Source organism: Aythya marila (genome assembly GCF_965140915.1).
Source record: "Aythya marila genome assembly, chromosome: 6".
NCBI classification, from domain to species: domain Eukaryota; kingdom Metazoa; phylum Chordata; class Aves; order Anseriformes; family Anatidae; genus Aythya; species Aythya marila.
The window spans coordinates 12248861-12263816 of NC_139047.1; the positions used below are offsets into that span (position 1 = coordinate 12248861).

Genomic DNA, 14956 nt, shown 5'->3' on the forward strand with positions numbered 1-14956 from the left:
ACAAAGCTACTGACCATCATCCTAAGAAAATATAAATCTCATGAACATTGACAGAGTGCTGTTTGTGGGGTAGCTTATAGCATGCAGTGTGGCTCTTAGCTTTATTTCCTTGATAACTTGAGGTTGATTTACATATAGAGGGAAGGAGGAAATGCTGTCCTATTAAACTGAATGAGGCTGACATTTGATAGGTTGCCTAGCTGCAAAATAGCAGTACGTTAGTCCATGAACTACAGGTGGGAATCACTCTGTCTGAGCACTGGTGAGGACTTCTTCCTTATCCGACTGTCATCTTTGTTTTTCTTTTTTTAAAAAACAAAAACAAAAACAAACAAACAAAAAAAACTTATCCGTGGGCATCCTTCTGGGTTTTAGTGCTGTGCTTGTGTTTTTTTGCAGCGCTAAGGGTGTGCGTACTTTGACGGGTGCAGTTAGATGTGTATGTACTCAGTTTATGCTTCAGGCTGGGTGAATTCCGGCCTGTCCAGAAATGGTGTTGTGCTTTTATGCTACTGAGGGGCAGAGGATTTTTGCTGAAATGCAAAACCACTCTGGCTGAGTGGCTTCCAGCCTGGACCATACATGTGACTCTCTGCATCCACCTGCATCCCTCTCTATTGATTATCTGTTTAAAAACTCTTAATTTCTCTTAGAGGCTCTTCAGCCCCCAGAACAACGCTCTGCTTGAATTTTTTCTATAGTAATATCCAATATGAAGTAGGTGGGGATTTTGCCTTCCCCCTGGAGGTGAAGTGTATTTGAAGGAATTTCTTTTTTCTTTTTCTTTTCTTTTTTTTTTTTTTTTTTTTTTTTTATCCTCCCCTTGGAAGGATCTATATTAAAAAGGTTCAAAAGTTTCTGGAGTACAGAGTTCCTACTGACCCTAAAATTGACAAGAAAATCATAAGAATGGAGCAGGAGAAAGCATTCAACATGCTCAAGAAGAACTTGATAGATGCTGGTGGTGTCCTCAGGTGAACTTTGCATTTATTTTTTTCATCTTGACCAATGAAGCAAATAGAGCAATAATTTGCTTGCTTGGATTTAGATTTTCTTAGTTACTTTATTAAGGTTCTTGCTTAATATCAATAGTATAAATTCAACAATGTCAGTAAGACTCATGGCTCTGGATTATTTCACTTGGTAAATGTGTTAAATGCTAAGATGTGGAACTTCAGCAGATGTTTCCATGCAGGGAATAAGTAGAAATAATTGAATGTATTGGGATATTTAACCTGTTTTATTTTTCACTGAAGGGTGTCAGAGGACCCTGAGCTCTAAAGGGCAGTATCTTCCAGCTGAGGAGCTGTAAAGACTTACGTCACTCTAACTGGGTCATTTATGATTGTCTGTCTGTTCCCCAAGAGATTCATTTTGCTGCCTTTGCTTGAGAATTGTGTATAGAAACTCTTTCCTTCTTGCCAGGTGGTATGTACAGTTACCCACTCAGCAAGCCCACCAGTATCATGAAATGGAAACTTCCTGCCTCCCTTCTTCGCCCTCCCACTTTTCTGCATCTTCTCCTGAGGAGGAGGAGGAAGTTGCTAGAGATGAGAATTGTATTCTGCCTTCCCGACTTCATCCTCAAGTGGCAGACAAGATCAGAGAACTGGTGTCTCAGGGAATAGAGCAAGTCTATGCAGTAAGGAAACAACTGAGGTACAGAGATGTCTGGCATTGTTCTGAAGCTGTAGTGCTATACCTGCTTTTGCGTTTGATTAATTTGGTTTGCAGTTAAATGGCAGTACTGATGTGTAAAAGAACGTACTTCCCATATGTTGTTAGAATCTGCTTTTTTCCAGATTTTGTCTTTTCATATTATAGACAACCATTAAGAGCTACTGTCCACTCTAAAGTTAATTGAGTAAATGGGGATTTTTAATTCTGAGCTCTAGAGTAGATGCCCAGAGGACTGGATCAGAAGTTATTTTAGCATACTCTTCTGTTGTGAACACAAGAAAGAGAGGGTGAAGGTAGCAGCAGTTGTAACGAAGAAATAGCACAATAGATCTTAAATATACATATTTTAATTTTAATTTCATTGTCCTTTAACATGCGACAGAAAATATGTAGAAAGAGAATTATTCAAACCTGATGAAGTGCCAGAGAGGCATAACCTGTCCTTCTTCCCCACTGTGAATGACATCAAGAACCACATTCATGAAGTGCAGAAGTCCCTGAGAAATGGCGATGTGGTGTATAATTCAGAAAGCATTCCAGCAGCGGTACGTTGGCCCTAGCATTTCTTTCTGATTCTTGGGTCGAATACTGAAAGTCTCATTTAATTTTTACTTTTAGTTGCATTTCATCTACAATTCTATGACTTTTTATTTCTGGCAGCAATATTTTCAGTGGAATCTCTTGCTGAGCAAGACTAGATTAAATGTGAATAAAACCTTTTCAGTGTTTATCTCATCAGCATTAGATTGCTATTAGTTGATTGACACATTAAAAGATACTCTTGCATGATGATTGCATGAACTGGAAGCCATGTGGTATGGAAAAGTCGACATGCAGCAGAAAATTTTATTCATGGCTTTGTTGTTATCTATGTGTTGGAGGAGTTGCTCCTTTTCCATATTTGAAAAATTGGGATGAAGTGTGTCTGAGGTGGAACCTAAATTAGGGTTTGTACAGCATCGAATGCACTTTGTAGCAGGTGAAATAAGCCTGAAGTAGATATGTCAGAATGTTGGGTAACTTCTGTTGTTCCTTTATTTTCTTCCACCTCTTGAGCAGTAAGAGATAGAATGATCCTAGTTTTTCCAGTTATGAGGTTGACTGCAAAGGAATTGCTGATTTAAAAACAGTTTTGCAAAAATGTAGTATTAAATGATGCTGCATTATAATTTTTCCCCTCCTATCCCTAAACTGCATTTGTCCCAGATGAATGGGTGATATTTGTTAGCCAAATAGTTTGACTTTTTTATTTCAGTCTTCAAATTTTCACAAGATAACTTTAGCCTTCTTGATATAGTGCATATTACAAAAACAGTTTGCAGTGTTTTATTTTTGTAAACCAAAACCTGCCAAAATTCACTAGTTAGTAAAAAACACTGTTTTCTTGTGGGTCCTGAATTGACCCTATGTTCCTATAGTAGACAAACTTAACAGACTCTTTCTGAGAACTGCAATCTTTTTCCTTTCAGTTGCAGTGGACCACAGACAGTGGGAACATTCTCACAGAAACAGTGACTGTTACTTTTGCCTCACCAACTTCAGCTGGTAGGACTGTATTAATAACTTAGTTGTTTCCAAATGTGGTTTGTTTTGTTAACGATGTCACAGAAATTGTTTCCATCCAGAGAGGTTGCTGACAAGTTCTCTAACTCAGCTGAATATAAGGAGGTTTATTTTGGTTTGTCTGTTTTGAGGCAGAGAAGGGCAAGCTTTTTTTGTTTGTACTATTTGACTGCACATACAGAAAAAAACGTTTAACCCTGATGTAGCTGACAAAAGTATGAAAACTGTAAGTTTATTTTTTATTTCATATCCTCAAGCAACTGAAAATTTTTAAGGGTTGATTATTTTGAAAGAGCATTTTGCCTTGGATGATGGTGCTAATAACACCTGTGTAGGAAAAGAAAATTAATTTCCTACTGAAGAAATATTCCTATCACTCAGGTAATAGATCTGGGGCCAACTGGGTATCTGAATTCCATGATGGTCTTTGCTTGGCATGTTCTTAAATATTTTGCTAAAAAGGACTTGAATGCATTTTGAGATTCGTTCTTCTCAGGAAGTTGTTGACTTGTTGATTTCCACTGCCAGGGTCAGGATCTGAACAACTAATGCTGTAATTTTATTGTCAAAATTGAGAACACTTTGTTTTTCATAATGTTGTGAAAACACAAAGTAGACTTCTATGGAAACTTGTTATGTCCATGTTTGTGGTCTAAGGTCTATTGTGTTTTTTTAAAGAAGCTAATTACACCATGTATTTACACCACTACACCATGTAATTACACTTTCTTTGTTGAAAGCAGCTTCATGCTACTTTTACTTCAACTTCAAAACATGTACTAAAAGTAAAGGTGTTTGTAACTAGACCTATATGCTATCCACGTGGTCAGGATTCCACATAGGTTGAGGTACTCTACTGGATCATGGTGGATGTTAATAAATTTAAAATAATTATATTCTTACATTTTTGTCCAGATTTCATGGACATTTCATTTTCAAGGATGTTTTGTCTTGTCAGTGTGGCTTGAATGAACTTCCCTGCATGTTTGTGGATATTTTCTGCATCCCTTCTTTAATAGCTTTGATATGATGCTTATCAGAAAAATCAGCTTTAGCAGCAAGATGTGATTGCAGCAAGGTAGAAGAGTCTAATTATTTGCATGCATTACATTAAGATAGACTGCAGACTTCTTAATTTTAGTAAAGTCAGTGGCAGTGCCAGCTTGTTTCCTCATTTAACTGGAACATAGTGTTCAGTACTTTTTATTCCAGTGGGTAGAGAACTCCCAGGGATCAAAGGGGCACTCTCATAGTTGTCACGCTTAAAGATTTGTTCAAGTCAAGTTATCCTCCACTGTGGTTCTTGCTTGAAGAAGTGTTGTAGTTCTGGCCTGAAGAAGTTCAGATGTGTTTGGGCATCTTCCCCTTTTGACCCCTGTCACTCCCTGATCTATTTCTTATCATCGTTATAGCAGGAAAAGTAAAACCCCAGAATTCTGGCTCCGTATGACTTCTCTCTTGAGCAATTCCATGTACATTAATTCACTTAGAGTTAGTAAAAAGAGTAAACTTGGGCTTCTGTTTTGTTTTTCAACTCTTATTGTAGTTGTTGCTGCAATGAATCCAATTAAACTGAAATGCATCCTATATACTTGGAGCATTTAGGACACGAATTTGTGTTGACAACTGTCAGAGGACAAGAAGTAAATTTTTAGGCTCAATGTGAATATATATATATATTTCTTTTTCTTTTTAGAAAAGAAGGAATTTGCAGTATAAATAGATCTACTGTGCTTAAACTTACCCACCTATGTTAATATTTCCATTACTGTGCTTTTATGGAGAGAAACAGAATAGTGGTGCCTTAACCACTGTCATAGGGCTCAGCAGAGTTGACTTTTGGTATGAACTGTCTGAATGCTGGTAAGGGTTCAGAAAGATCAATTCTTGCTTTTTTTCATCTTTCACAGATAGATTTCCAAGGCAAAATAGCTTATCAAATATGTAAACATCCATTCAGCGAGATCACATGCTGGGTTTTAGAGGAAGTTAGAGATCTTGGATGCATTTGGCTTTTTGCACGTGTGCCAATTCAGTGAATATAAGCTGATAATCTAATTTCAGCATATCTCATCTCCACTTAAATTTATGTGAGGATGTGTTTGTACACATTGCAGATACATTATTATAATTATATTACAAGTCTTAGTGAAAAAAGAAGGCTGACTGAAACCAGCTCTTGTTTAAGAATGTAAAGTGATAGCAGGGAAAACAACACTGACTTCTCAAACTACTGTTTGTATACTTTTTTTTTCATTTCAACTTGTGCTGAATAGGGACAAATTTACATTTAAGAAATCAAACAATAACAGAATTAAGACCCAGCTGTTTCTTTCCTTTTCTGTGCATAACTCCATGTCTTTGCCTAAAATATGCAAATTCGGGATAGGCGTATGAAGAATATCCTTCACCATATGATTCTACTTTGTCTCTTTACTCCTAGGTGTAAGAACACTGTCACTATCAAAATTCTTAAGTCATTTTTCCCTTTTACATCTGTTATGAAGTATGCTGGCAAGTGAAAAAAATACAGTGTGTGTGTGTATTTTTTTAAACTTGTGGCATTCATACCGAATATCCATGCAGTGTAAGGAGTGAGTAGAATAGAATGTGATCTATTAGATTTATTCCTAGGCATATTGGTGTAGAATACAATCTCAGGAAAAATCCACTATCTCTTCCTACCTGTGAATATTCACATACACATGAGATCTCTCTATAGTATTAAAAAGAGGCTAAATCTTTGAAGTAGTTTTATTCAAGAAGAGTTAGAGTGTATCTTATGGTCAGTTAGGATAAAAAGTTAGTTTGCAACTCAGTATATGTGATGAAAAATATATCTCTATTTGCTCAGATTGATGGAAGCTTAGTCTGATTTTTTTTTTTCTAGAAAGCTTTTTGATATTGTTGACTATTCTCAAATTTAAAAAAAAATCAATAGGCTAATCTATATGCACAGGACAAGTAGGTCTTTTACAGCTATAGCAGTGAAACTGCAAAACAGGAAGCTGAGCAGTGTCTACTCTTACCTGTGTACCTTTTATCCAAAATATTCTGGGTATCTCAGGAAATTGAATAATCCCACAGGATTTTTTTTTCCAGAAATTGATACAAGTGAATCTTGATTTCCATAAGTCTTGAGGAAATTAAGTCAATCATTCTTGCTTTAAATAAGAATTTTCAGAAAATGTTGGAATGTGTAGGCTGAACGACCCCCAAATAAATAGTCTCTCTTTAAAATTATATTTGATGTGATATCGCTTAGAAGCTGTTCTAATTCTTCAAATACACTTTGGAAGGGAACGAAAAGACTTGCAGGATTTCCTGTGTAGATTTTTATTTTGTAAGACAGTCCTTTCTTTTGATGCCTGTTTGTTATTGAGCGCTTGCTGAAGGTGTATGTGTGATCCAATTATTTAATTGATGTTTTGATAGAAATGTTTTGGCTTTTATGTTAAAACTAGAAATTCAACACACAGGGTAGGGAATAATTACGTTGTTCTGCAGAACTGCTTCTTTTTCACTCTCAACAGAGATGTGCCATCTTCCTATAACAGTATCTTTTTTCTTGTAATAAGACTTTTTTTCTTTTTGCAAGCTCTTCTGCAAAAAAGAACAGCATATATGTGTATATGCATATCTATGTGTCTGTATTGAGGTTAAAGGGGCTTGGCTTGTTCCATTTACAGGGGAGGCTTTTAAACAAGAGGAGGAAGTTTGTTACAACTGTCTGTTTATTTATTGTCTCTGGCACTGTAGGGAGCTCACCAGCAGAGTCAGTCGTCACCAAAGGAGAATCCAACCAGAGTGGGGAGTCCTTGCTACCAGAAACAGCTCAGCTGTTGTCTTCATTATCTTCACTTCAGCCCAAGATATTTGCACAACTTCAGGTACAGTCAAGTTGTTTACAGAATGTCAGATCTTCTGTGTTGGGAGTGCTGAAGGCAAGCTGAAAATACCAAGTTTCCTCAACTATTGATCCCAAATGCTGGCTGTGAGGGAATAACAACCTTGCAATAGCTGTCAACTCCTATTTTGGCTTCTCTAATATGTCACATCTAGCTGTAGTGCAGGGCATCTCACTGCCACTTTGAAGTTATGATGTCAAGAGGCAAAACCAAGGAGATGAGAGTAGTGAGCTTCTGCCTCAAATCAAACGCCTATTCATTTTCCAGATGTTCCAGTGATTTCATGATAAAAGTGCTGCAAAAATGAGGGAGGATAAGTCAAACTCATTCCTTCTAAATCCTTCTCCAGCCTCATAAGAAAATCTGTTAAAATCATAAAACTGCTCTCAGCTCAGATGTATGAACTTCCAGGTGGAAAGGCTGAGGTGTAAGGTTAAGACTGCCATGCCAAACAAACTGCTTCTAAAGCTTCTGTCTCTTGAAATCTGGGTCTCTTAACCTTCTTCCCAATGGTCTTTGAAAAGCTACCTTCATACCTTCTGAACCCCAATGTGTCATCTCTTCCATAGAAATACAGCCTGCAGTAAAACGCTGTTCTACTTGCTGTTTCCTTCTCATGCTGAAGAGAGCCTTGTCTTTACCCAAGTCTCCTTTAAAGCAGTACGCTTAGCTTTTAGTGCCCACCCGTCATGGGGATGGGCAGTATTGGGGAATGATTTTGTGAAATATGTTCATCTGATTTGTGTCAATATGGAACAATGCTAGGGCCACGTGGTATGATGAATGTGACCTTCTGTCTTACATACCCTTGTATAACGACAAGTCTAAAAAAAAAACAGAGTGGTTAATGTTTATAGTTCTTGTATCTTGCAAAGGAATGTTTTAGCAATTCATGTCAATAGAGAGCTTGAAGGGAAATATATTTGTAGGCTTTTCCTTGAAGTCTCTGATATCTGGGGGGTTTCAGAATAACTGCTAACTATTATGACTGTTGGATGGGACACTATGCAAGTCTCTGATATCTGGCCAGGAGATTAAGGAGAAAGCTGAAGAATGACTAAAAGACAAAGACAGCAGAGACTCCCGGTGCACCCAGTGCTGTTTGCTTACCTCTATTCCTTTAATAAATTATAAACTTTGATTATAGTTCTATTTTGAAGACTGAGCCATTTATAACAATTTGGAACTGAATCTCAGTCTAAAATTAGAGCTTTATGGTCATAAGTAGTCTTAGAGATGCTGCTGGACACCATTGTCTGATTATTTTTTCAAATACAAGTTTAGTCCACAGATGCTGAGATTGACTGTTCAAAAGAGATGACATAGTCAGAAGCTATCCAGTTCCAGCACTGCAAAATGTTTGTCATCAAATGTAAATTACTCCTGCTGTGTATTGGTTTATTTGTACTTCTGCCTTCTCTTTCACAGGGATTACAGCTGCAGTCAACTTCTACCTCCACAAATGAATCAACAGCCCTGATAGCTGTAAATAATCATTCCCCTCCCAGCTCTGCAAGTCTCTTGGATTCCACAGGGAGTGCAATAACAAACCATTCTCTAGTACTTGGTCAGGGGCACAGTCTGCAAGCAGGTGCTGGCCTAGCACAGCATAGTGCAGCTGACTCTGCTTATGGGACTCCACCTGGCTCTAATCAGAGTCTGGTCACCATGGGCCAGCTGGTAGCAGTTGAAGGGGTAGATGATTCCAGAAGCCTGGAAGGAGGAGTCCAGCAGATTCTTTTGGGAGATGTACAGACTGTTCCAGTACGGATTGTGGATAGCCATCCTGCACTTAGTAAGTTTCATTCTTCCCAATAACACACAAATATAGAAAATACAGTGGGTTTTGGTCCATGTGTCTTAGAGCAAAGTAGACAAATGTGTTAATAATGCTCTGCATAGGCTTGTTTCAGTTGACTTTAATTATTTTTTACTGTAAAATTATGTGACTGTAAAATACATGTAGGCTTTGTTGTAAAAAATGGCTTAGTTTAACTACTTATCACTTCCTTTGAAAAAAATACCATCATCTTATTTAATGAGCACTAATCTTGCCCCCCCAAAAAACCCTAGCATTTAGCTAAAATGATCATCTTCAAACATAACATTTTATTAGGAAAAATAAGAATAGAAAATAACCAATATTGAATCTGGTTAGGACTTTTTGGAAAAAAATGTGGTTTCTGGTGACTTATTTCTTTGCACAATCCCAGCAGATTACAGATTTTGTTTTTTTAGTAAATTTTAACTAGGATCCTGTAGTCATCAATATGCTTTAGGAGTGATCAGTTGGAGTTGTATAATTGCTTGAAATTTCAAACTTGTCTGAAAATACTTCTCTAAAAATTTATGTTAAACATCTTAAATAACTTTCAGTCAAAATAGAAGGCTCCTTAGACCACTTTTATCAGATACAGATATGGTCTTTGAATTGTCAGATATGGGACCTGGTTAAGGATGAAGTGTTACTTTCAAAAAGAAAGATTTCTACGCCATGTGAAGAAAACCTATTAGATATGGAGCATATATATCAGTGCAACATATTGTTTTGACTTCCCAGAGTGTCTGAGATGTTAGCTGTGCAATGCTTCGCTTTTTAATTTTTGTATTACTTTATCTTGTCATCTGTGATTTCTGAGAAGATGACTCCTGAGCAGTTTTGCAGAAAAATATAGGTAAACATATGCTAGATCTGCCTACACCTTCATAATGCCATAGCTATAATTATCCCTATAAGTCCTGATGACTTTTACAGGTCAGCAAAACTTAATTTGTACTAAATTATGTGAAATAAATAAAATTGAGATAAAAGAATACATGAACAAGTAAAAAGGAAATCGTAGGGTATGTGAGGAAACCTGCAGAAATTTGGATTTGTTGAAGTAACATTAGGACATTTTGCTGTGATGTTATTGTCAGAGCTAATTTTAAGAATTTTCTCTTGGCTGTATTCAAATATCTGTGTAGCTTGTCTCCTTCCCATAATAGGATGTCTCTGCTCTTCTGAAAAAAACTCTATTTTCCCTCTTGCTAAAAGAATTTCAGAAAAGTTATCAAATGTACCTCCTTCATTCAGTTGTTTAACCCTTCATTTGTTCAATCAAGATATTGACACGTCTCAAATAATTGTTTAAGTGATTAATGTTTTGAGGTTATTTTTTTAAAGAAATACTAGTTTCTACAAAAAGAAGTGTAGCCAAATATAAAATCTAAATTATATAAATGCAGGAACTAAACTCACTGTTCTTTGGGATTTCTGCTCAACGTCTCAATCTCACCACCCTGGATTTTGAAATAGTGAGAATATTGGTACCATTCATAAGTTATGTGGAAAACTTGCCTATAAAATGTGCAGATACTTCCATCCAGTTCCTACTTTCCAGAGCCTAGTTCTTTATCTGGAGAGCAGGAGGACAAAAAACATTCTAGACTGAAGAGGAAGTAATGTTACAGAGATTATTTGGATGAAACACTTGCTTACCAGTTCAGTCAGTTTATATTTCAAGATACTTTTTCTACTGTGTGTGTATGTGCACGTGTGTGCTTGGTTAAAGTTATTTTTTATGTTCTGGACTTTCTCTTAACCACGTGTTAACTTAAGCTATTTCCTGATGAAAATGTATATGCAGTCACTAATCAGTGGCCAGTCATGCCTGAAGTTTAGGTCATTGTTTAAATCAACATGCTTTAGCATTAAATTTTTAAGCAATAACACCTCTATTCCAGCCCCTTCAAAAAACAACAAAAAAAAAATCATAAGATGTAGATTTATTTTTCCACGGGGAAGGAAAAGGACATTTGGGAGGAAAGTAAACGTAGCACCATCATTTGGGGGACTGAAATCTTTTAAATATTTGTACTCCCAGGGCACTTGCTGTAGTAAATTCATGTAAGTTTGCAATGTCTTACATAACAGTACATGGTATAACTGACTATCAAACTAACTAGCAGGTAACTTCACAAATGACTTACCTATTAGCTTGAGTTCCTGAACTATTTTTCTCTTAAATGTATGCAGTAATTTGGGCTGAAGTGTTATCGGTGGAGTTTGAACTTTAATGTTTGATTTTGTTTTGTTTTAAGCTGAAGAAAATACAGAGGGTGTTATCTGTGTAAGCCACGTTAAAGAAGAGCCAAGAGAAAAAGCATTATCCATGGAGCCAGATAAAATCAGAGACTGCCAGAGATCCTCCTCTATTTAAATCTGTGAAGACTAAAGGATTTTTCAAAGCAGAGGATTCTAAGTGTCTTGGAAGGAAAGGCAGGTACTCTAAGTAATGCCATTCTTTTAAAATGGTATTGTGACATTCAGACTGGGCATATTATACATTAGTTCTGACAGACAGCTGTTTTGATATACAATTGATGTGACTCACTGCCATTTCCAGGTCATCCAGTTACCATGTGGAACACCAGCTCTTTTTATTTCATATTTTGAGTAGTTTGGACGCTATCCACATGGCCCATTTTGGTCAGCATTTCTGAAGGTCTTCCATAATTAGTTTTAGAATATGCATTAAAATGCTGGGTTTGCATTTCTCCTTGAGACCCACGACTCTTACAGCACTATAGAGACCATAAATTCTGCCAGCTCCCAGACCACAGAATCCAACAGCAAAGTGTATCAGTGCATCAATAGTTTTGTGACAAAATGAAGGTTGAAGATGGTACATTTCAAAGTGACGAAGGACACAGATATTTAAGAAAAGCGACTTTGACCCGATCATAATGTTAATGATGTGAAGATCCAAAGAGAGGAAAAAGGTGAGGTTGCCAGGTGAACTTAGCTGTATGATGAATACAAGTCTGAATTGTAACAGTGAATGTTTTCAACTTTGATATCTTTAAACTTATGTTCTAGCTTTATAATGAGATTTGTCAGCACTTGCACTGGTACTGTAACAACAGTTGGTCGTAACATCTAAAAGCAGGAGTCTTGTAGAAAATGATTGATGCTGCAGTTTCAGCTTCTCTACCTTTTGCTTTATTCACTTAAGCTATCAGCTCACATAAATACAACTTAATCTGCTGCCATTTGTGATATATGACTTACAGATACTTTACTAACACAGAGGCCCAAGAAAACAAAGCAAGTAATAATGTAAATCTAAGCAATAGATGTTATCACTATAACATTCAGAAAACAATCTTGTCTTTTTCAGTAGTAGCAGTTCTAGGACTGAAGTGGTCTGTATTATTTAAATAATTACCAGAAATCTTTAAAAAGTTGAATATGGTCAAGAGACAGCTTTTGGCAACACTTAAGTCAAAGCCATAATAAGTAACAAGGACTGAATTTTGTTATCTGTGATAGACATGCTTTTTCAAAAAAAATAATAATAATTGGAATCCATTTAAAGCAATAAAATAAATGAAACTGATGCTGACATAGGTATCAAGTCAAAAAATTATACTGTTTTTTTCAGATGTTGAATCTTTAGAGCAGCATCCATAGTACAGTAATACCAGTGGTTCCTGCTAAGTACTTGAGAACTTGGTCATAAAATTTGATATTTTTCTGTATGATGTACAAGAATGCAATTGGAGGAGTTTCTCTTTTCCATTCTCAAAACAAAAAAAAAAAAAGAGGAAAAAGATGGGTTGACCTATGTGTAGAGAAAGTGTTAGGGTTATCATGAACTTAAAGATTAACATTTTTAAATTGCTACATTTATTAATATGCGTACAAGACATTCACAAAACTCATTTAAATAGTGACTATTTAATATTAATTTTTATTTTCCTTTTGCATATTTAAAGCTAAAACTTTTGAAAGTCACACTGAAATTGGGTTCGTAAAATACTGGGTTCCTAATACATTGAAATTGGGTTCCTAATACCTTTGCAAGCAGCATCTGTTAGGTAGGTGCTTAATCTTACCTTAAAATATATATTAGCTTCTGTGAGGTTAACTGTTACTGTTAATGCTATTCATTATTCATATTACTGGTAATGCTGTTCATTTAAAGGCTAATATGTACTGGTTAGCTTAAATCAGAACTTTCCAACAGATCATGCTCTTACTTAATAAGAGCCAGTATATGCAAGTGCATAGAGAATCTTCTGTTCTTTGGAATTTCTCATACTTGTTTCTGCACTGACTTGTTTCATGGTGTGACACTCGTTTCTGGGTAGGTCAATCCCACAAGGCTCACTCTTTTGTATTTTTGCTGTTGTTAATTGTGAAACTATGTCCAGAATGGATGTTCTCTGCTGTAGTCATAGTTCTAGTGCACACAGGCAGCAGTCATTTTTTAATTTTCAAATTTAGTAATTATATACCAGGATGGGTACCTCCTTCTACACTGCTATATTCAGTGATTCCATCACCTTCTGTTTTTCATAAACTAAGGCATTCCAAAATAGCATCTTTCTCAATATTATCTTTTTTTTTTTTTTTTTTTTTTTTTTTTGAAGAATTGTTCCTCATTTTTCAGAATGCTTATTCTTGAAATAAGCTGGCAGCTAATGATGACCAGCAATAGATTGTTTCAGTTCTAGTTTTCTTTAAAGAAGACAATAGATTCGTGGCTGGTATAAAAACATAAGGAAAGAGAAGTTACATTTCCATCAGTTCATCACTCATCATCAGTTCATTAACAGATCTGTTATTTAACAGTCACTGTTCTTCCCACCATTAGCTACAATCAAATCCTGTGCTGAACAATATTTCTGAAGGTACTTCTGTTTTTTTAGTGCTCACAAGTGGAGGAAATCTTTCAGTCTTTTTGAGTTACAGGCAATTAAATTAATGTTAGAATCTAGCCTAATTTGCCTGGTACCCTGAAAACAATAGAATGAAAAGTTGGGAGATATTTGAAGATGATGAAAAGACTTACCTGTTCTTAAAAGCTGGGGATGAGAGTTGTCATTCTGTTCACAGAATAATTTTATTTGAAATGATTCTTCAGATAATACTGACTTTTTCCCAGCTTCCTTCATTTTCACCAAATTTCAGTTCTTTACCATCTAAATACATATTCCAGTTTGTTACTGTGTTGTCTTTTAAGTTAGTATTGTATTTCCTCTTTGAAGAGTATGTTTACATTTGCTTTGTGCGTGTTTCTAATTGGGAGCATTGACTGATCAGCCATGTCCAGCACCTGTATTCAGATTAACCTATTAGTTCACTAATATCCTCTTAAAGTTTACAGAGAAACTCTCACATATTTGGGGAAAAAAAATTACTTGTAAACAATACCACTTTCAATGCACTTAAATTTGTTTGACTCGAATGCATAAGGTTGATTTTTTTACTGAGAAAACTATGTAGCTTGGTTCAAAGTAGTTAATTATGACATTGTGTTAGATTTGCAGATGTTTTTCTGATGTTTTCTTTGTCTTCTTGTTGTTTTGTTCAAGTGTTCATTTTGCAAACCTAGAAACCCTGAGCTTCCATATCACTGTAAATGAACAAATTATTCTCCAATCTATTCACATTGTTGGTTATCCATATGGCTGATTGGTTGGCTTGACAAGAAAGGCTGTACTTATGTATGTGCATGCAAAAAATTTTTTTTTTTTTTTTTGCAAAAACATAGAGAAGACAGTAAGGCACACATCTGTAGCTCTTATTCAAGGCTAGCAGCCTGTTGGATGAAAACGAGTGGTATCAATGAGTCCTTTTTGCACTGCTCAAAAACCCAAACTTGGTCATGTGGTATGAAGATTGTTTCAGCTTGTACAGAGTTTAGAGATGTAAATGTTTGAATATGTATGTGTATATTATATATTTATATAGTAATTTAATGTACAGTACTCCTATTCAAATGTAAACTACTTTCTATTTTAAAGAAATTATCTGT

At 35.8% G+C, this 14956-nt stretch overlaps 1 protein-coding gene across 6 annotated transcripts in view; it reads left to right on the forward strand.

Annotated features, from left to right (window-relative positions):
* CARF (calcium responsive transcription factor) overlaps positions 1 to 14956 on the forward strand; it is a 37273-nt gene that overhangs the window by 16301 nt on the left and 6016 nt on the right. For 4 of the 6 annotated variants that reach the window (XR_014317772.1, XR_014317773.1, XR_014317774.1 and 1 more), the window contains exons 9-15: positions 831 to 974; positions 1426 to 1659; positions 2063 to 2225; positions 3150 to 3225; positions 7003 to 7133; positions 8580 to 8946; positions 11235 to 11915. Coding sequence is in view for 1 of the 6 variants with exons in the window: in XM_082763428.1 (XP_082619554.1) it covers positions 831 to 974; positions 1426 to 1659; positions 2063 to 2225; positions 3150 to 3225; positions 7003 to 7133; positions 8580 to 8946; positions 11235 to 11353 (1234 nt within the window). In the remaining 5 variants the exon portion in view is untranslated. Of the gene's footprint in view, positions 1 to 830; positions 975 to 1425; positions 1660 to 2062; positions 2226 to 3149; positions 3226 to 7002; positions 7134 to 8579; positions 8947 to 11234; positions 12287 to 14956 lie in introns of those variants that run through there. The other 2 variants (XR_014317776.1, XM_082763428.1) reach the window with 2 other exon arrangements.